Source organism: Crinia signifera, chromosome 2 (genome assembly GCF_055691185.1).
Source record: "Crinia signifera chromosome 2, ASM5569118v1, whole genome shotgun sequence".
Taxonomy (NCBI): domain Eukaryota; kingdom Metazoa; phylum Chordata; class Amphibia; order Anura; family Myobatrachidae; genus Crinia; species Crinia signifera.
In genome coordinates, this window is record NC_139218.1 from 22,602,863 (window position 1) to 22,623,783 (window position 20,921).

The following is a 20,921-nucleotide window of genomic DNA, read 5'->3' on the forward strand; positions in this document are numbered from 1 at the left end:
GTGATGGGTTATGGTATATTAGACTCCTCCCATCACTCTGTGCCCCCACAATGCTGCCATGTATGTGCTGTCTGCTGACTACACGTGTGATGTGATGGGTTATGGTATATTAGACTCCTCCCATCACTCTGTGCCTCCACAGTGCTGCCATGTATGTGCTGTCTGCTGACTACACGTGTGATGTGATGGGTTATGGTATATTAGACTACTCCCATCACTCTGTGCCTCCACAGTGCTGCCATGTATGTGCTGTCTGCTGACTACACGTGTGATGTGATGGGTTATGGTATATTAGACTCCTCCCATCACTCTGTGCCTCCACAGTGCTGCCATGTATGTGCTGTCTGCTGACTAAACGTGTGATGTGATGGGTTATGGTATATTAGACTCCTCCCATCACTCTGTGCCTCCACAGTGCTGCCATGTATGTGCTGTTTGCTGACTACACGTGTGATGTGATGGGTTATGGTATATTAGACTCCTCCCATCACTCTGTGCCCCCACAATGCTGCCATGTATGTGCTGTCTGCTGACTACACGTGTGATGTGATGGGTTATGGTATATTAGACTCCTCCCATCACTCTGTGCCCCCACAGTGCTGCCATGTATGTGCTGTCTGCTGACTACACGTGTGATGTGATGGGTTATGGTATATTAGACTCCTCCCATCACTCTGTGCCTCCACAGTGCTGCCATGTATGTGCTGTCTGCTGACTACACGTGTGATGTGATGGGTTATGGTATATTAGACTCCTCCCATCACTCTGTGCCTCCACAGTGCTGCCATGTATGTGCTGTCTGCTGACTACACGTGTGATGTGATGGGTTATGGTATATTAGACTCCTCCCATCACTCTGTGCCTCCACAGTGCTGCCATGTATGTGCTGTCTGCTGACTACACGTGTGATGTGATGGGTTATGGTATATTAGACTCCTCCCATCACTCTGTGCCTCCACAGTGCTGCCATGTATGTGCTGTCTGCTGACTACACGTGTGATGTGATGGGTTATGGTATATTAGACTCCTCCCATCACTCTGTGCCTCCACAATGCTGCCATGTATGTGCTGTCTGCTGACTACGCGTGTGATGTGATGGGTTATGGTATATTAGACTCCTCCCATCACTCTGTGCCTCCACAATGCTGCCATGTATGTGCTGTCTGCTGACTACGCGTGTGATGTGATGGGTTATGGTATATTAGACTCCTCCGATCACTCTGTGCCTCCACAATGCTGCCATGTATGTGCTGTCTGCTGACTACACGTGTGATGTGATGGGTTATGGTATATCAGACTCCTCCCATCACTCTGTACCTCCACAATGCTGCCATGTATGTGCTGTCTGCTGACTACACATGTGATGGGTTATGGTCTATTAGACTCCTCCCATCACTCTGTGCCTCCACAATGCTGCCATGTATGTGCTGTCTGCTGACTACACGTGTGATGTGATGGGTTATGGTCTATTAGACTCCTCCCATCATTCTGTGCCAACACAATGCTGCCATGTATGTGCTGTCTGCTGACTACACGTGTGATGTGATGGGTTATGGTATATTAGACTCCTCCCATCACTCTGTGCCCCAACAATGCTGCCATGTATGTGCTGTCTGCTGACTACACATGTGATGTGATGGGTTATGGCACGGGTGTCAAACACAAGGCCCGCGGGCCAAATCCGGCCCGCCAGACCTCGTCATGTGGCCCGCGCGAGGAGATAGCACGCAGGGCAGTGTGTCCCAGCTCCTGCCTAGGCCACCTCCTCTCACCCACCCCACCGCGGCCGCCTTACCTGTTCCTCCACTGTCGGCGGCCATGTTCCTGTAGGCACATATGTATGCGGCTAAAGAAACATGGCCGCCGGCCTCCACGGCTACGTGGAGGGCCCGGCCGCCTGTTCCCTCTGATGCCCGGCAGTGACAGACACTGGGTGGGGACGTCATGACGATGACGACACCCGCCCATGCGTCTGTAGAGAAGTAGGAGCAGGCAGGGAAGCTGGACCGGGAGTCGGGGACAGTGTGGCCGCAGCAAGCAGTAAAGAAAAGCTGTAAGCCGCAGCAGCTGCAGGACAGACGGAGAAACAGTAATACCCCTTTTACACCAAAAACCCTGGTCGGACCCTGGTCTTTGAATGCTGGAGTATCCAGGGTCTGACCCTGCTTTATACCCCATTTACACAGCACTTTGACCTGGGTCGGACCTGGGTCTGCACCATTTACACTGAACCTGGGTCAGCCCTGCCTTAAATAATATTTTATATATATATTTATAGAAAAATATATATATATATATAGAAATATATATATATATATATATATATATAGAAATATATAATATATAGAAATATATAGAAATATAATATATATATATATATATATATATATATATATATATATATATATATATATAATCAGGGCTGACCCAGGTTGTGTTTTTTTTTTTTTTTTTTTAAGGTGCTGGGGGTGCCGGAGGGTACCTGTCCTGCCTGCTGTGCTTGGTGTACCTGGGGGTACCGGGGGGTGCAAGGGGTGCTGAAGGTACCTGTCCTGTCTGCGGTCGGATCTCAGCGGAGAAGATGATGTGCGCCGTTGCTGTACCACCACCCCCCCCCCCCCCTCCCCGGCAGACGGTCCCTGCGGCGTGCGGCGTATGGAGTGTCAGTGGCGGGGGTCCCTCTGGCGCATGGGAACTAGTACTAGTTCCTATGCGCTGGAGGGACCGCCGATACTGACACTCCATACGCCGCAGGGACCGGCTGCCGGATGCGGGGGGGGGGGGGGGGGTGATACAGCAGCGGCGCACATCATCTTCTCCGCTGAGATCCGACCGCAGGCAGGACAGGTACCCCCAGCACCCCTAGCACCCCCGTACCCCAGCACAGCAGGCTGACAGGTACCCCCCTCTCCTCAGCAGCCGCAGGGACCCCCCTCCTCCCGCAGCAGCTGGGAACATCTTCCCCAGCGCTGCACGCTGTGGACCCGCTGCGGGTGCCTGCACCCGCAGTGGGACCATTTACACCGACATTTACACGGGTCCTATCCGTGTTCTACCCAGGTCAGGACCTGGGTAGAGGACCCGTGTAAATGGAAACGGATACCCCCCATTTACACCGCCGCGGATCCGGGTCTGACCCGCCGCTGACCCGGATTTTTCGGCGGTGTAAAAGGGGTATAAGTGAGGATGAGGATCACACTCACAATAAAAAAAAAATATATATATCTGCTGTTTCCTGAGGTGTCCCCGTGTATAATAATAATAATGCCATGACACCACAGGCTGCTCCTCCTGTATAATCATTTATGTGTCATGGCATTACTTTTATTATATTATACAGGGGGAGCAGTCTGTGGTGTCATGGCATTATTATTATACAGGGGGAGCAGCCTGTGGTTTCATGGCATTCATTTTATATTATACAGGGGGAGCAGCCTGTGGTGTCATGGCATTATAATTATACAGCGGGACCTACAGATACAACGGGCCCTTTGAGGGTGACCAAACTGCTGATGCGGCCCCCGATGAATTTGAGTTTGACAACCCTGGGTTATGGTATATCAGACTCCTCCCATCACTCTGTGCCTCCACAATGCTGCCATGTATGTGCTGTCTGCTGACTACACATGTAATGGGTTATGGTATATCAGACTTCTCCCATCACTCTGTGCCTCCACACTGCCGCCATGTATGTGCTGTCTGCTGACTACACGTGTGATGTGATGGGTTATGGTATATCAGACTCCTCCCATCACTCTGTGCCTCCACAATACTGCCATGTATGTGCTGTCTGCTGACTACACATGTGATGTGATGGGTTATGGTATATCAGACTCCTCCCATCACTCTCTACCTCCACAATGCTGCCATGTATGTGCTGTCTGCTGACTACACATGTGATGTGATGGGGTTATGGTATATTAGACTCCTCCTATTACTCTGTGCCTCCACAATGCTGCCATGTATGTGCTGTCTGCTGACTACACGTGTGATGTGATGGGTTATGGTATATCAGACTCCTCCCATCACTCTGTACCTCCACAATGCTGCTATGTATGTGCTGTCTGCTGACTACACATGTGATGTGTTATGGTATATCAGACTCCTCCCATCACTCTGTACCTCCACAATGCTGCCATGTATGTGCTGTCAGCTGACTACACGTGTGATGTGATGGGCTATGGTATATCAGACTCCTCCCATCACTCTGTACCTCCACAATGCTGCCATGTATGTGCTGTCTGCTGACTGCACGTGTGATGTGATGGGTTATGGTATATCAGACTCCTCCCATCACTCTGTACCTCCACAATGCTGCCATGTATGTGCTGTCAGCTGACTACACGTGTGATGTGATGGGTTATGGTATATCAGACTCCTCCCATCACTCTGTACCTCCACAATGCTGCCATGTATGTGCTGTCAGCTGACTGCATATGTGATGTGATGGGTTATGGTATATTAGACTCCTCCCATCACTCTGTGCCTCCACAATGCTGCCATGTATGTGCTGTCAGCTGACTGCATATGTGATGTGTTATGGTCTATTAGACTCCTCCCATCATTCTGTGCCTCCACAATGCTGCCATGTATGTGCTGTCTGCTGACTACACGTGTGATGACCTTCTGCAGTAACTTGCAGGGGTCCTGAAATTAATTTTATTGTCTGATGGGGTCCCAGAGCAAATTTACCACTAAGTTGACCTACAACTCTGTAAACAGCCAATCACAACAAATATAGATACGTCAGAGATCTGTGCCATTGTTCTCATTAATGTTCCCCTGTAACACTAACTAAATGTAACAGGATTCAGTAGCTCAGCTCCCGGGGCTGCTCGGCATGTAGAGAACCAGCATAATTACCTCCCAATTATTCGCTCAGAGCACTTTCCCACCATTATACAGAGATTTGTTGGAAGGAAAGCAGCACATTAGCACATTGGCTGCTGCAGAGGTCAATGACTTGGGGCCTGATTCAAGCCTGTACGCTAGGCTGTGTATATTTGCCGCTTAGCAAGCAGGTAAACCTTTGTTCACAGGGGCGCGCCCGTAAAACGCTGGGTATTCCACCGCTTCCGCCACAAACCACAAACATCAGCCGGGGACCTAGTAAATCATACATTATTGCAAATAAAAATGTTTAAGTATTTTTCCTAGTATCAATGCAAAGTTCGCTGTCTCTATGAAATTTTTTAGCAAATTCCAAACTATCATGCAGTAAGGGGCAGGGCCGGATACAAGTGTCAGCCCGCAACTAGGCACCACATATCCCCCCCCCTCCTCCCCCCTATTATATATCTATCTATAACTTTATATCACGTGGCTTTGCATGTCGGGCACCTGCCTCCACCTTCCCTGCAGCCATAGGCTGCTGCTGAGCCGCACCTTAAAAGTGAACCGGTGCAGCCCAGCGCAGGCGGCTGCAGGGCTATCATTGAGAGCAGAACTGCAGATCCCCAATCCCCCCCCCCCCCCCCCCACACTTAATCCGGCTCTGCTGCTGCCTCTAGTCGTCTAGGGTTGCCACCTTTGTGTTGAGAGATTCCCGGGCAGTGGTCTGACCCTGGACCCACCCCCATCCCCACCTCTTGACCCACCTTGTTGTGTATTTTGCTTCAATTCTATTCTTGATAGCCACTTAGACATTACGTCGCATACTGTAATGCTCATTACATGTTAAGCCACACGGTGATGCCCCTTACACTATACCCCGTGATGCCCTCACCCTCACTCTCTGTCAGCACCACCGCGGCTGGGGAGGGCGGACACTGACAGAGTGGCCTGCTGGACTCTGTTGCATGTCTGGCTCTCACCTAATTCCATCCCACTGCTGCTCCTAAGAGGTTGGCTCTGCACACCCCTCCTCCGGGCTGCAGAAAGCAGGTGCCACCCATGAGCCCGTGCCTACAGCATTCCTCTGTGGAGAGAGAACATTCCAGAAGGACAACTGTCTATGCAGCAATCCACCAATCAAGCACGGTAGAGTGGGCAGATAGAAGTCACTCATTAGCAAAAAGCATATGGCAGCCTGGAGTTTACCAGAATGCACCTGTAGGACTATTAGGCCATGAGAAACCAAATGCTCTGGTCTGATGAGACATAGATTGAACTCTTGGCGTGAATGCCAGGTAACATGTTTGGAGGAAACCAGGCACCGCTCATCACCTGACCACCACCATCCCGACAGTGAAGCATGGTGGTGGCAGCACCAAGTTTGGGGATGTTTTATAGCGGCAGGAACTGGGAGACTAGTCAGGATAGAGGGAAAGATGGATGCAGCAATGTACAGAGACATCCTGGATGAAAACCTGCCCCAGAGCCCTCATGACCTCAGACTGGGGCGACGGTTCATCTCTCAGCAGGACAACAACCCTAAGCACACAGTCAAGATATCAGAGTGGCGGCTTCTGGACAACTCTATGAATATCCCAGCCAGAGCCCAGACTGGTATCCGATTAAACATCTCTGGAGAGATCTGAAAGTGTCTGCGCAACGACGCTTTCCATCCAACCGGATGGAGCTTGGGAGGTGCTGCAAAGAGGAATGGGGCAAAACTGCCCAAAGATAGGTGTGCCAAGCTCGAGTTATCATATTCAAAGACTTGAGGCTGTAATTCAGGGGTGGGGAACCTAAGGCCCTGGGGCTGTATGCGGCCTCCGTAGCCGGTTTGAGTGGCCCGCCCGCTGGCTTTGCCGGGAGTCAAGTACAGGGGAATTCTCGCGAGAGGTCTGTAGTTCTCATGAGATTCCTCTTAATTAACAGCAGCCGGAGACTGTCAGTCCTATTCGGCGGCAGCCGCCGGAGTGTGTACAGATAGGGCAGGCCTTATGCTTGCTGGCGAATCGCCAGCAGCATGCTGCTGGCGATCCGCCAGCAACACGGCGCGCCATCTGACTGAGACGCGCGTGCGTCCCCCACGCACGTGCGTCTCAGTATCCGGGCGGCCGGCGGGCGAGGCGGACGCAATACTGTCCGCCTCCCGCTCGAGGGGGGCTGGGGGGACCCGAGGAGGCTGTGGGGGGGTGCGACACACAGATGGCGCGGGAGCAGGGAATGGCGATGGCATCGCCATCCCCTGCAAAGATGAGCCCGGCCCCATCTGTACTTTCTAATAGTTAGCATTAATACTTGGGTATTAAGGGGTCTCTTTTCTAAGCCTTGGATGGAGAGAAAGTAGACAGAGATAAAGTACTACCTGCTTCTAACCATGAGCCTGTAACGTGGCAGTTAGGAGCAGTACTTTACTGTATGTCTGCCCAGTCACGCTCCAAGAACATACCATTAGGCCAGGCGTGTCCAAACTATAGCCCTCCAGCTGAGGTGAAACTACAAGCCCCATCATGCCGTGCCATAGTTTTGCTATTAGAGAATACTAAACTTTGGCAAGGCATGCTGGGATGTGTAGTTCCACAACAGCTGGAGGGCCATAGTTTGGACATGCCTGCCTTAGGCTCTTGGACAGCTTTAGAACATGACCAAAGGTGTCTTCCTCTCTATCCCTCTCTCCTCTCCCCTCCCCCCCCCCCCCCCCCCCCCCCCCCCCCCTAGATCATAGATTCTCAAACTTGGCCCTCAGGACCCCACACAGTGCATGTTTTGCAGGTCTCACAGAATCACTAGTGAAATAATTAGCTCCACCTGTGGATCTTTTAAAATGTGTCGTGAGTAAGGAGTGCACCTGTGGGGTGATCTGGAAAACGTGAACTGTGTGGGGTCCTGACGACCGAGTTTGAGAATCCCTGACCTAGAGTAAAATTCTCAAATACTTAAGATACCATTAAACTTCCACTTGTAATCTCCAATTTACCTGGGCACAATCCCAATTAAGCAAGATTCTTCGTGAACAGTGCCGCCACCATTACAATTTGTTTCCTGTTCCACTTATAAGAGGATATTACTCCATAACAAAAGTTTAATTTATTTAAATCATGGAAGAGGTCACTGAAAGTACTACCTTCTAGAACCAGCCTGTCTCTAAAATCAAGGTCTGCCAAATGGCGCTGGTTAAGTAGACTCGTTTCTGGAGTGCTTTTTTCAGACTTGGAAATGCCTCCCAAATTTTAACAATTGTTCCACCCTTCCCCCTTTTTTTCTTAGAGAAAAATGAACTACAAGCAAGTAATATAATAAGTCTTCAAATGTGACCCATGAGTAATGTACGATTTGACCCCAATCTTCCCAATTTCGATACAATCTCGACAATGTATGTAAATTGGGCATGTTTTGGGCCAAATACGATCCAATTCCAATCCGATGCGCGTCCCTGCTGGTCGTTTTACAGATCATACCTGCAGCAGGTAGGATCTGTATACAACCATTAAGCCCGGTACAGGTCTTGATCGTATTGGATTCAGATCGTGTGCACCAACAGATCGTGAGCCGACCGTACAATCGTCTTACGATCTGCATCGTTCTGGTGTGTGCCCAGCATAACTCCATCCCACCCCTGCCCCCCTCCCCAAAAATTACCAAAAACTGTGAATCCGTTGACAGGCTAGGCTTATGGTTGTGTATATCACAGGCTTGCTACACTTCAGTCCCTTAATGCTCATTGGTTACTAAAGGCAACTGGTGGTGGCATTGATAGTAAAATTGGTGGTGCACCGACCTTGCTGCTGCCACATGGTATGTTCCATCGGTCACATGGTCCAAACTACATTCACAAGATAGGAACTAGCCGCTACCTTAGGCAAATGTTCAAGAGCACATCTGATGCAAAAGCCTTATCGGTATTTTCTATAAAGACCAACTCCATCTGTTCCCAGGATTGAGGTGCATGAGTCACTTGTTTGGAAAACTCTTCGTACGTAGATATGAAGGCCAACACACTCCATACATATCAGTCGTCGAAAAAATGAAAAATGGTGAGGAGACATGTTAGTAATTGGCCTAGGGGGCTGCAGAGTTCTCTCCCCCCGGCCAACGGCTATGTCAGCAATGATGCAGAAGGACGAATTTAAAAGAATCAAGCTATAATACTGTCCAGGTAGCAGAACACAAAGATGTAATTACAAAGCCAATGGGATTGGGGGAATCAGTCTCTCCAGCATTCTAAAAAATAGTCACACAAGAGTCCGCTCACGACACACACTTGCACAGGACACAAATAAAATGACAACCACAAACAATGCAAAACTTTTTTTTTCTTCATGTACAATAAAACAGTAATAATGCCAATGCACTAGTATGCTCGGTCTAATAGAAAGATTTACAACAAAAAGTCACAAAATCATCCAATAATAAAAGGTCATATTACAGCCCCCCTCCCCCCCCCCCCCCCCCCCGAACCTCAAAATGCACAAAGCAGGAATTACACGAGAAAATTGCTGTATTCTAAATGACAAAGTGCAGGTGACGTTATACCATGAAACACGGACGGATAGGGTAAGGGAATCTTCTGTGAGTAGGAGCATTTACACAAAGGGTCAAGTAGTTGATATGGAGAACAGTCAAACAAACATTACAATTTTTTTTACCATTTAACGTTATTTCATCAAAACCCAGGAAAAGGGTCCATTGTACATAACAGATGGAGCCGGCCTTGTCTTTGCAGGGGCTGACGAAAATCAGACCCTCAGCGATATGAAGTATCACAGATCTATAGAAATATCGGAACCAAAAGGTAAATAAACAAGGTCAGACAGAGGCACTGGATAATACAACGATGTGTGTATGTGTGTATGTGGGGGGGTGGGGAGGGTTGTTGTTTGATGCAATACTCTTCTTAAAGATGAAGTTAAGGCATCTGTATTCTTTCCCTCGAAGGGCCACTGCAAGCACCAACTAAGGAAAGAGCAGCTCTGTGAAGGAAAGACGCAGCATCTTCAGCACACGGCACTAAACGCGCCACACAGGAAAGCCATTGTGCGCTACAAACTGATGCTCAACGAGAAACATCCATTGTGAAAGCAGTCAGTCCATTCAGGTTGGACCTTAAATGTTTGTGGCACCTGAACTGCAGCTCGGACTTTCATCTAAAGCAATCGGGATCTTCTCGGTTTTCAGACGTTTTGACTCCGGGGGTCTACATTTGGGGTCTTGAACTGGTGAGTTTTCTGAAAAGCAAAAGGGAAGTTTAAAAACAAATAAAAAATCAATACGTCTGAGCACGCGAGGTGGACAGAAGCTCTATGGCAGGTCGAGAACCAAGAAGAAAATGGGACTTCTCTGTATTTAATAGGACTTGACGTGCCGCCTGCATGGAGGTATATTGTGGGCTTAAACAATATTCATGGAAACCTGGCCTGCTAGCAATCTGTGACATCAGAGGTACAAACACTTTAACAGTGATGTCACAGGGCCCAGGGAAATGGATATATTCTCATTAATCAGTCACGTAACCAAGTAAACCAATACAAATCAAAAATGACATGCATGTGGACCAATGGCACATTATACCATAACCACGGAAGATACAGTAGTTTGAGATATAGAGGATCAATGCGGTCTAGATAGACTACGTTATGGTCAACCTCCCATAGTCGAACCAGTCTATTAGAATCTTCACTTGGATAGGAAAATATGAACCAAGTCGACCTCTGACATTCGGCACCAAAAAAACATGATATCTTGATGCGGTCGACTATCTTTAGGCGTTTAGATAGGTTCGACTAAGCGTGGTCACCATAACATGAATTATCTGGACAGCATAGATCCGTCAACCGGATTCAATCTACCGCAGCATGCAACAAGCCTTTCCAGAGTGTGTGAAGTGGACAGGGGCTGTAAAGGGCGGAAAATTTGGCCAGCATAAACTGAGAAAGGGTCCAGTCACTGACCGCTGCTGCTCGGTTCCACGCGGCTGGGCGGTGGGGACATCAGCGTTTTCTGCTCCGTGCCTGGTGAATTTGTCTTTACCGGGATCAAACTGATTCTCCTGCAAAAATGTGAAAGGGAGGCAGAGGTCAGAGAACAGGCTCACGTGTAGTTTTGAAAGTCCTACTGACATGATGGATGCTGGCTTCAGCCAAACAATACAGAAATGACACCAGAGAGCTGTAAGATCGTCAAAAAGTTCAGAATGTTATGCCCCAGCAGCTACATAGAGTCTAGGGCAGATTTATTGAGCATTGTGAAGCAATCCTGCGTCCAGTGACAATGCAACAGCCAATCAGCTACAGACAGTTAGAAGCACATTGGCTGGTACTTGATCACTTCAATCGGGCTTCATACATCCGCCCCTCTGACATCTTACCTTGGACTGGGTGTAGTGGGCTTGGTCCAGGTCTCCAGCGTATTCAGCATAATTCTCCTAGGCTGTCCCCCTTTGCCCTTCTTGTCATCAGAGGTGGGTGTTGCATGAACACTGGTTTTTCCCACTGGCGTTGATGGTAGATCCCGGTTGGCAGCCTGCGCTGAAAGCTTGCTCTGGATAGGCGTGGAAGGGTTGGATTGTGACGGCTTATCCCGTTGGGCAGGGGCTGCTGTAGGCTTGCTATGGATAGGAGTGGAAGGGTTAGAATGTACAATGGGCCGGCCGGTAGGAACCTGCTCTCCCGCCCGTAACATCGGCGAAGACACTCTTCTGCCTTGAGCCCTTTTGAGCTTCTTCTCAGTGGTCGAGGGAGTCTTCAGGACTAACACCGGTTTCTCTTTCAGTGGAATGCCAAGTTCCCCCTCCTCAAAAGTCACAAATGAGCAGTATCCATCAGTGGAGGAGATCGCTAAGAATGTTCCATCATTGGACCTGTTAAGCACGAGAGAGAACGATCAGACAATGTGAATGAATGTCAAAAGGTCAACATGAGTTTTTCACATTTTATTTTGGTGTCAATGTCGATAACTGTCTTCATGAACCCCCAGTGTCACATGTACTCTCGTCATGCTTCGGGCATGCCGCCTTGCTACGCCCGGCACACTAGTCTATTCTCCCCACACACTATAGTGGATGGTAGGCCATGAAACACTGCATGTCGGCACATGTTTAATAAACAAAAAAGAATGAAAAATCCATGTCGACCTTTTGACTGTTGGCCTAGCCAGTGTCTACATAATGCTTGTGTCGACCTAACGATCGTTACCAGCATTATAACCACTAGACTGTAAGCTCCTTGGAGCAGGGGGACCTCTTCCCACTCTGTTTCCCTATCATTTTGATATGGTTATACTTGGGCATATAACCAAGCACTTTTCCCATTTCCCAGTGGTAGTCAGGGTGGCAGTGGCTGCACCTTAACATTATGTGAAATGTGGACTACTTACAATTACTTGTAGCGAGATGAGTGGAATGATTTCAGAAACTGACGCTATAATTAACACTTGTCCTGAGCGTAGGAGATGCTCTACATCTCGTATCAACTTGTAACTGTTTCCCAGAGCACTAGCATATTCCATAGAAGACACATTATATATTATACAACAAAGCAATAGCACAGGAATGCTGCATAAGAACCTTGGATATCAGACCCCACTTCCAAATATAGTAAGAGGCGATATCATGCTGAGACTAAGCCTAGGGCACAAGATCCTCCAGATGAGGTCACCTGGTCGCAGATCATCGGTGCATAATTTTGGCCACAAATAAAGCTGGGTTCCTCAGTTTTGGTCTTTGTTAAGGTCCCATAAACTTATGCGACTTCTCAGAGGAAGTCACATAATATTTCCGTTGAACCGCTCGGAAGCATTCGGTGCGAAACGACAGATCCTCCATGCAGCAGCTCTGATTTCCAACTCAGATGCGCACAGGACCAGGGAACAAATCGGATGTCAAACAGATCCAATTTCTCAGCCAGCTCCGTGAAAAGTGGCCAATCGCACAAGTGTGCGGCCCGATTGCAGAGTATATAATAATTATTCTGATTAGCAGTGCAACTGCATTTTCTGCCAAACCAAGCAGAGATCCTCCTCTTATTATACAGAACAATGTGAGACTGTGTAAGCCAGCATCGCTTATGTAGCATTATCAGGGAAACACTAGATTTTAGCTAGAGTACACCTTTAAAAAATGATCTGTTTTTTTTTTTTTTTTTTCTTCTTTCTGTTTAAGCAGTTATTCGAACAGTATAAACCAGGGCTGGCCAAACCTGTCCTCAAGATCCACCAACAGTCCATGTGTATCAGGCAACCTGTGGATCTATAGGAGGAATGAATGCAGGAGGTTTGAAAATGTGACAGTAATGTCTACAGCTGTGCACCAGCTAGGTGATCTGGGACATGTAACAGTTAGTAATGTCTACAGCTGTGCACCAGCTAGGTGATCTGGGACATGTAACAGTTAGTAATGACTACAGCTGTGCACCAGCTAGGTGACCTGGGGAACGTGACCGTTAGTAATGACTACATCTGTGCACCAGCTAGGTGATCTGGGGAATGTGAATTAGTAATGACTACATCTAGGCACCAGCTAGGTGATCTGGGGAATGTGACAGTTAGTAATGACTACAGCTGTGCACCAGCTAGGTGATCTGGGGAAAGTGACAGTTAGCAATGACTACAGCTGTGCCCCAGCTAGGGGATCTGGGGAATGTGATAGTTCGTAATGACAACAGCTGTGCACCAGCTAGGTGATCTGGGACATGTAACAGTTAGTAATGACTACATCTGTGCACCAGCTAGGTGATCTGGGGAATGTAACAGTTAGTAATGACTACATCTGTGCACCAGCTAGGTGATCTGGGGAATGTGACAGTTAGTAATGACTACATCTAGGCACCAGCTAGGTGATCTGGGGAATGTGACAGTTAGTAATGACTACAGCTGTGCACCAGCTAGGTGATCTGGGGCATGTAACAGTTAGTAATGACTACATCTGTGCACCAGCTAGGTGATCTGGGGAATGTGACAGTTAGTAATGACTACATCTAGGCACCAGCTAGGTGATCTGGGGAATGTGACAGTTAGTAATGACTACAGCTGTGCACCAGCTAGGTGATCTGGGGAAAGTGACAGTTAGCAATGACTACAGCTGTGCCCCAGCTAGGGGATCTGGGGAATGTGACAGTTCGTAATGACAACAGCTGTGCACCAGCTAGGTGATCTGGGAAATGTATCAGTTAGTAATGACTACAGCTGTGCACCAGTAAGGTGATCTGGGAAATGTGGGTATATCCTGCGCTAACCTTCACTGCTTAATGCTAGTGGATGTGCAAAAAAGGATGATTGACACAATATGTAAATAAATAATTTTCTTTATTTATAATAAAAGGTAGAAAAAATATATATATATAAGTATAGAAAAAATATATTACAATGCTATCGGTTCTTTGGGTAGTCCTAATATCTGTCTTATCCCGAGGAAGCCTGTGACACAGGCGAAACGCGTTGATTTCAGAGTAATCGATCCCTCCTCACACAGCAAGCCGCACGGACCGCTGCTACTACAGGAGGTTTAGTCTGCCGGCAGACGAAGATCGGTTCCCTGGAAACCTTGTACACATCACTTATACCACCAACTGGGTAAGCAAATTTATTGCTGGAATATCAAGTGACTGTCCTTTGCTCTTTTTGGATTACCCCTTGAGACTTTCCTAATATTGAGCACCAGAAACGCCCACAGAGGAGTAGTGCAATATATGTTTTGTGTTAGTTTGTCTTGTCCTGTTGTATACCGGTATTAGGACTACCCAAAGAACCGATAGCATTGTAATATATTTTTTCTATACTTATATATATATTTTTTCTACCTTTTATTATAAATAAAGAAAAAGAAGATTTATGTTCTTACCTGTTAAATCCTTTTCTTCGAGATCCATAGGAGACACAGGGCTTACGCTGGGTATAGGTGGTGATGGACCTGGCAGGCACCAAACGGGATAAACAAAATCCTAAGCCTCCGGGAACTGGGCTCCTCCCCTCCTATACCCCGCCCCCGCCTCAGGCCACCAGTTTTTTTAAAGTAAACAAGCCCAAGGCAGGAGCAAAGAGAGAAGGAAGAAAACATGCAACATACAAGGCCACACACAAAAACAGGCCTAACCTAACCGCAAAATTTTTTAAAATGCAGTGAAAAGTATAAAAGCAGGCGCGTCAGGGAGGGATCCCTGTGTCTCCTATGGATCTCGAAGAAAAGGACTTAACAGGTAAGAACATAAATCTCCTTTTCTGTCTCGAGTCCATAGGAGACACAGGGCTTACGCTGGGACGTCCTAAAGCAACCTCTCAGGGGTGGGGACGCGCCTGAGCCGCGCTAAGGACACTCCTTCCAAAAGCAGAGTCCCCGGAAGCAAAGGTGTCAAACGCGTAAAAGCGCAAAAAGGTACTGGGGGACGACCAAGTAGCCGCCCTACACAGCTGCTCCGCAGTAGCCCCACCGCGGACAGCCCAAGAAGCACTAACCGACCTCGTGGAGTGAGCCCGAATCCCATCAGGGACCGGAAGGTCAGAGTCCCTATAGGCCTGGCGGATGGTGGATCTGATCCACCGAGCCAACGTCTGTTTAGACGCCGGCCAACCTCGCTTGTGAGCAGCGTAAAGGACAAAGAGAGCATCTGATTTACGAACTGACTTCGTACGCTTTACATAGATGCGAAGTGCGCGAACCACATCCAAAGAAGATTCTGAGGCCGATTGCTCAGGAGACCTGAAGGCAGGGACCACAATCTCCTGGTTGATGTGGAACCTCGAGACAACCTTAGGCAAATGAGAGGGGCGAGTTCGAAGAACTGCCCTGTCTGGATGGAAGACAAGATAAGGGGAACGCCACGACAGGGCCGACAAGTCGGACACTCGTCGAGCCGAAGCAATAGCTAGCAGGAAAATAGTTTTCCAAGTGAGCCATGGAAGATCAATCGAACGCAACGGTTTGAATGGAGGAGACTGTAGAGCCTGGAGAACCAGGGAGAGGTCCCACGGGGCCACCGGAGGGACAAACGGAGGCTGTATTCGGATAACCCCCTGCAGGAAGGTACGAACATCCGGTAGTAGCGCCAGTCTTCTCTGAAACAGGACAGACAACGCAGAGATCTGCACTTTTAGAGAAGAAAGACGTAAACCAGCTTCCAAGCCCGTCTGCAGGAAAGATAATATTCTAGATAGCCTAAAACGGCTGGGATTCAGCCCCCTTGTCGCACACCAAGCAAAGAAGGCTCTCCAGATCCTATAATAAGCACCTGCTGAAGACGGCTTACGTGCTTGAAGCATAGTCCGGATTACTCCTGAGGAAAAACCCTTTGCCCGCAAGAGGGACGTTTCAAGAGCCACCCCGTCAAACGGAGGCGGGGCAGATCCGGGTGCAGGCAAGGACCCTGACTGATGAGATCTGGTCGTAGAGGAAGATGGAATGGTAGGTCCATTGCCATCCCCAGGAGATCCGCGTACCAGGGCCTCCTGGGCCAATCTGGAGCGACGAGGATCAAGCTTCCTCCTTCGGCCTTGAATTTGCGAAGGACCCTGGGAAGGAGAGATATCGGGGGGAACCCGTACATTAGATGAAATGGCCAAGGTGCCGATAGAGCGTCTGTGAGACAGGCGCCTGGATCTCTGGTGCGAGACCCGTACCTCTGGACCTTGCGGTTGTGACGAGTGGCCATCAAGTCCACTTCCGGAGCTCCCCATCTGTCCACGAGCAGGTCGAACACGTCTTGATGAAGCGACCACTCCCCGGAGTGGAGGGTCTGGCGGCTCAGAAAGTCCGCCTCCCAATTCAGTACCCCCGGTATGAATACTGCCGATATGGCCGGGATGTGTTTCTCCGCCCACTGGAAGATGCACCTGGTCTCTGCCATGGCCCCCCGGCTGCGAGTTCCTCCCTGGTGATTGATGTATGCTACAGCCGTAGCATTGTCCGACTGGACCTGAACAGGGTGACCCCGCAGCAACGGGAGGGCTAGACATAGGGCTCGGTATACCGCCCTTAGTTCCAGGCAGTTGATGGAGAGCTGGCTCTCCCTTGCCGTCCACAACCCCTGGAAGGATCTCTGACAGGTGACTGCCCCCCATCCACTCAGACTGGCGTCTGTCGTAAGAAGTACCCAGTCCTGGATCCAAAAGGGGCGTCCCATCTGTAGGTTTCGGGAGAGGAGCCACCACGTGAGAGACAGACGTAGCTCCTGGGAGAGGACAATCCTCTGCGCCCTGATGAGATGGTGTGACCCGTTCCACTGGGTCAGAAGCTCCCACTGCAGCGGGCGGGAGTGGAATTGGGCATATTCCACCATCTCGAAGGTGGAAACCATCGAGCCCAAGACCCGCATGCAGGCATGAATGGAAACCGACCGGTGTCTGAGAAGATCTCGAATCCTGGACTGGAGTGTCTGAAGCCTGTCCTCTGGCAGGAAAACCCTCTGAAGTTTGGAATCCAGGAGGGCTCCTAGATGGACCATCCGTTGAGATGGAAGGATAGCAGATTTTGACCAACTGATAATCCAACCGTGACTTTGTAGAAGGGTCACTGTCCTGTGGATGTGAACCTGGAGTTCCTCCGGAGACTGAGCCAGCAGCAGAAGGTCGTCTAAATAAGGGAGAATTCTGACCCCCTGACGTCTGAGATGTCCTGCCATGACTGCCATGATTTTCGTGAATACACGAGGGGCAGTTGAGAGACCAAAGGGCAGCGCACAAAACTGAAAGTGCTCGCCCAGTAGAGCAAAGCGCAGGTACCGCTGGTGATTTTGGCGAATGGGGACATGAAGGTAGGCATCCTGGATATCCAGGGATGCCAGAAAATCTCCCGGTTCCAAGGCCAGTATGATGGAGCGTAAGGATTCCATCCGGAACTTCGGAACCCGGAGGAACCGATTGAGAGATTTCAGGTTCAGTATTGGTCGATAGGCCCCGCTGGGCTTCCGAACCAAGAACAGGCTGGCATAGAATCCTAGACCCCGTTGCGATGGGGGAACCTGTACAATGACCCCAGTTCGAAGAAGGGACTGAACGGAGTCCCTGAGGGCACTTGCCTTGATGGGATCCTTTGGTAGATTGATGGAAAAGAATTGAGAGGGAGGGCGATGGCGAAACGTGAGAGCATACCCTCGCGTGACGACATCGCGGACCCAACCGTCTGTTGTTGTGTCCAGCCATGCGGTGGAAAATCTCAGCAGACGACCTCCCACCCTGGGGTCCCCCAGGTGGAGGTCCGCCCCGTCAGGCAGACGGCTTGTCTGGCTGCTTGGGCTCGGGGCGACGGGTAGACCAGGCCTGACGTCCTCGCTGTTTAGGCGGTCTGGAAGTATGAGGCTGTGATCTTGGAAATGGCTGACCCCGTGCCCTGCCCTGAGGTCGAAAGGCCCGAAAGGAAGTAGCACGAGGTCGCGGAGCCGCTGTAGATGGCAGGAAGGCAGTCTTTGAAGCCGCTACTGTAGCCACTATTTTGTCCAGTTCTGGGCCAAAGAGGATAGTCCCAGTGAACGGCAAAGCCTCCAAAGCCCTTTTGGAGTCAGCATCCGCCCGCCAGGAACGGAGCCATAAAGCCCGTCTTGCTGCAATGGCGGAAGCCGAGACCTTGGAAGCTAGAACTCCCGCATCTAGGGCAGCTTCTCCTAAATAAGCTGCAGCCTGTTGGACCCTGCCTGCTAAAGGTAAGAGTTCCTCCCGGGGTGTACCCTCAGATAGGCCCCTAACGAGGGAGTCTGCCCATTCTGAAAGAGCCCTAGCGACCCATGCTGAGGACAAGGCCGGTCTAGCGACAGCCCCTGCATGTGAATAAATGACCTTTAGGAAATTTTCTAGCTTCCTGTCGGTGGGGTCCTTCAAAGAAGCGGTGTTAGGAATGGGCAAAGTAGAAGCTCTTACCAAGCGTGCCACATGGGCATCCACTGGAGGCGGACTTTCCCATTTAACTCTGTCCCCCGGTGGGAGGGGATAAAGAGTGGGAAATCTTTTGGGGAGCTGAAATTTACGATTAGGGGTAGTCCATGCTTCCTCCAAGATATCCTCCAGTTGATCGGATCTAGGGAAGAAGGAGGAAACCTTCTTTTTACGTTTAAAGACCGGGCCCTTAGACACCGGGACTTCATCCTCAGCCAAGTCAAAAGTTTCTCTGACAGCCTTAACAAGGGCCTCCACATCTATGTCAGGAGGAGGGGGGTCCTGGGGGTCCTGGGGATCTGTAGCAGGGTCAGCGTCGGGAGGGTTATAACCCGTATCCCCCTGATCAGAGTCTGTGTCTGTGTCAGTGTCCCCTAAAAGCTGAGGAGGGTCGTCCCTGAGCAATGCTGGGCGCTTAGCCGGTTGTTTGGACAACATTTGTTGTAACCCCTGAACCGAGGCCGTTAGGGAGCTAACCCAGGGAGGCTCCAACATGGTAAAGCACTCTGGGCTGAAGCGGAAGGAGCCGCCTGCGGAGCAGGCTGCGCAGGAGGAGCAGACGTAAGGCGGTCCACCAGCTGCGACATGACCTGGGTGAGGGACGAAGCCCAAGCCGGCTCAGTAATAGATGAGGCGGCTGAAGGCTGCTGCTGACGCCTATGACAGCATGCGCAAAGGCCATCAAACACTTCGTCATGTGTTGACAAGCCTGCAGCACAGGAAGTGCAAGTGCGCAGCAAAGGAGCTCCCCCCTCCTTAGGTGCCTTTCTGGACATGTTAACCTGAGGCACACTACTATCTCCACAACCCTATAAGGTGTGAGAAGTGGCTGAAGTGGGCGCTGCAGCACAGGGGGTGTAAGGTTACAGCACTTACACACAGCACTTATACACAGCAGAGCATACAATGCACAGAAAAATAATAAATGCAGCACCTCTCACTGACCAAAGCCCCAAGGCTGGCAGGAGGAAGCTTGTATAGCCTGACCTGTGGAGGAGAGGTATACAGGGGATAGCCCAGCGTCTCCGGAGGTGCAGCAGGCAGCGCGGCTGAGGCAAAGATGGCTGCTCCGCGTCCTGTGCAGGGAGGGAGAGGGCGGAGGAAAGCCTGCGGCGGGAACTCTGTAGAGAAGGCGCCAGCAGACCCGGGGGAGGGGCTAACGGAGTGAGCCTGCCTCCCCCTGCTGATACTGAAGCCCCCAGGGAAAATGGCCGCCCGCAGCATCAGGCAAATAGCGGAGATCCCTTCTAGGGATTGACCGCTGCCTGTGCTGCGCTCCGTTGCCTGTTACCCTGGTGGTCTAGCGGGGGAACGAGCGACCCGGTCCCCGCCCGATCAGCACAGTCCAGCGGTCCCCAGCCGCCGGAGCTGTAAGCCGCGATAGGCGCCTAGCGCCTCTTACCTGCTCCCAGCTTCCGGCTTGCGGCTGTGGGTCCCGCTGCAGAGGATCCCGGCCGAGGTCACTCACCCAGTCGTGGTGCTGCGGCCGCCGGCGCTGGGAGTCGTTGGGGCGGCAGCGCGGGCGTCTCACAAGACGCCCAGCGCTGGCTGCCCTAGTTAAAATAAAAAATAAAAACGGGCTGCCAAAGGCAGCCCCCCGTTTCAAAGGTGCTGCTCCTGCCGCACCAAACGAAAAACTGGTGGCCTGAGGCGGGGGCGGGGTATAGGAGGGGAGGAGCCCAGTTCCCGGAGGCTTAGGATTTTGTTTATCCCGTTTGGTGCCTGCCAGGTCCATCACCACCTATACCCAGCGTAAGCCCTGTGTCTCCTATGGACTCGAGACAGAAATTATTTATTTACATATTGTGTCAATCATCCTTTTTTGCACATCCACTAGCATTAAGCAGTGAAGGTTAGCGCAGGATATACCCACACCCTCCGTTTTTGCACATATACTTCTGTATAGGGTATTCCGTAGTATACCCAAGGTAAATCCCGCAGCAACCATCCAGACTGCGAACTCAGCGCAGTTGTTACACATCTTCACCTAGCGATCTGGGAAATGTGACAGTTAATAATGACTACAGCTGTGCACCGAGCTAGGTGATCTGGGGAATGTGACAGTTCGTAATGACTACAGCTGTGCACCAGCTAGGTGATCTGGGGAATGTGACAGTTCGTAATGACTACAGCTGTGCACCGAGCTAGGTGATCTGGGGAATGTGACAGTTCGTAATGACTACAGCTGTGCACCGAGCTAGGTGATCTGGGGAATGTGACAGTTCGTAATGACTACAGCT

General features: G+C 50.2%; 1 protein-coding gene across 2 annotated transcripts in view; it reads right to left on the reverse strand.

Annotated features, from left to right (window-relative positions):
• Nucleotides 1-9,267: 9,267 nt before the first annotated feature.
• Nucleotides 9,268-20,921, reverse strand: part of CHAF1B (chromatin assembly factor 1 subunit B) — a 32,910-nt gene continuing 21,256 nt past the window's right edge. The window contains exons 12-15 of one of the 2 annotated variants that reach the window (XM_083171737.1): nucleotides 11,195-11,686; nucleotides 10,779-10,876; nucleotides 9,951-10,055; nucleotides 9,268-9,598 (exon numbers count right to left, since the gene is read on the reverse strand). In XM_083171737.1, the coding sequence (XP_083027863.1) occupies nucleotides 9,591-9,598; nucleotides 9,951-10,055; nucleotides 10,779-10,876; nucleotides 11,195-11,686 (703 nt within the window). In that variant the 3' untranslated portion in view covers nucleotides 9,268-9,590. Of the gene's footprint in view, nucleotides 10,056-10,778; nucleotides 10,877-11,194; nucleotides 11,687-20,921 lie in introns of both variants that reach the window. The other variant, XM_083171736.1, reaches the window with a different exon arrangement.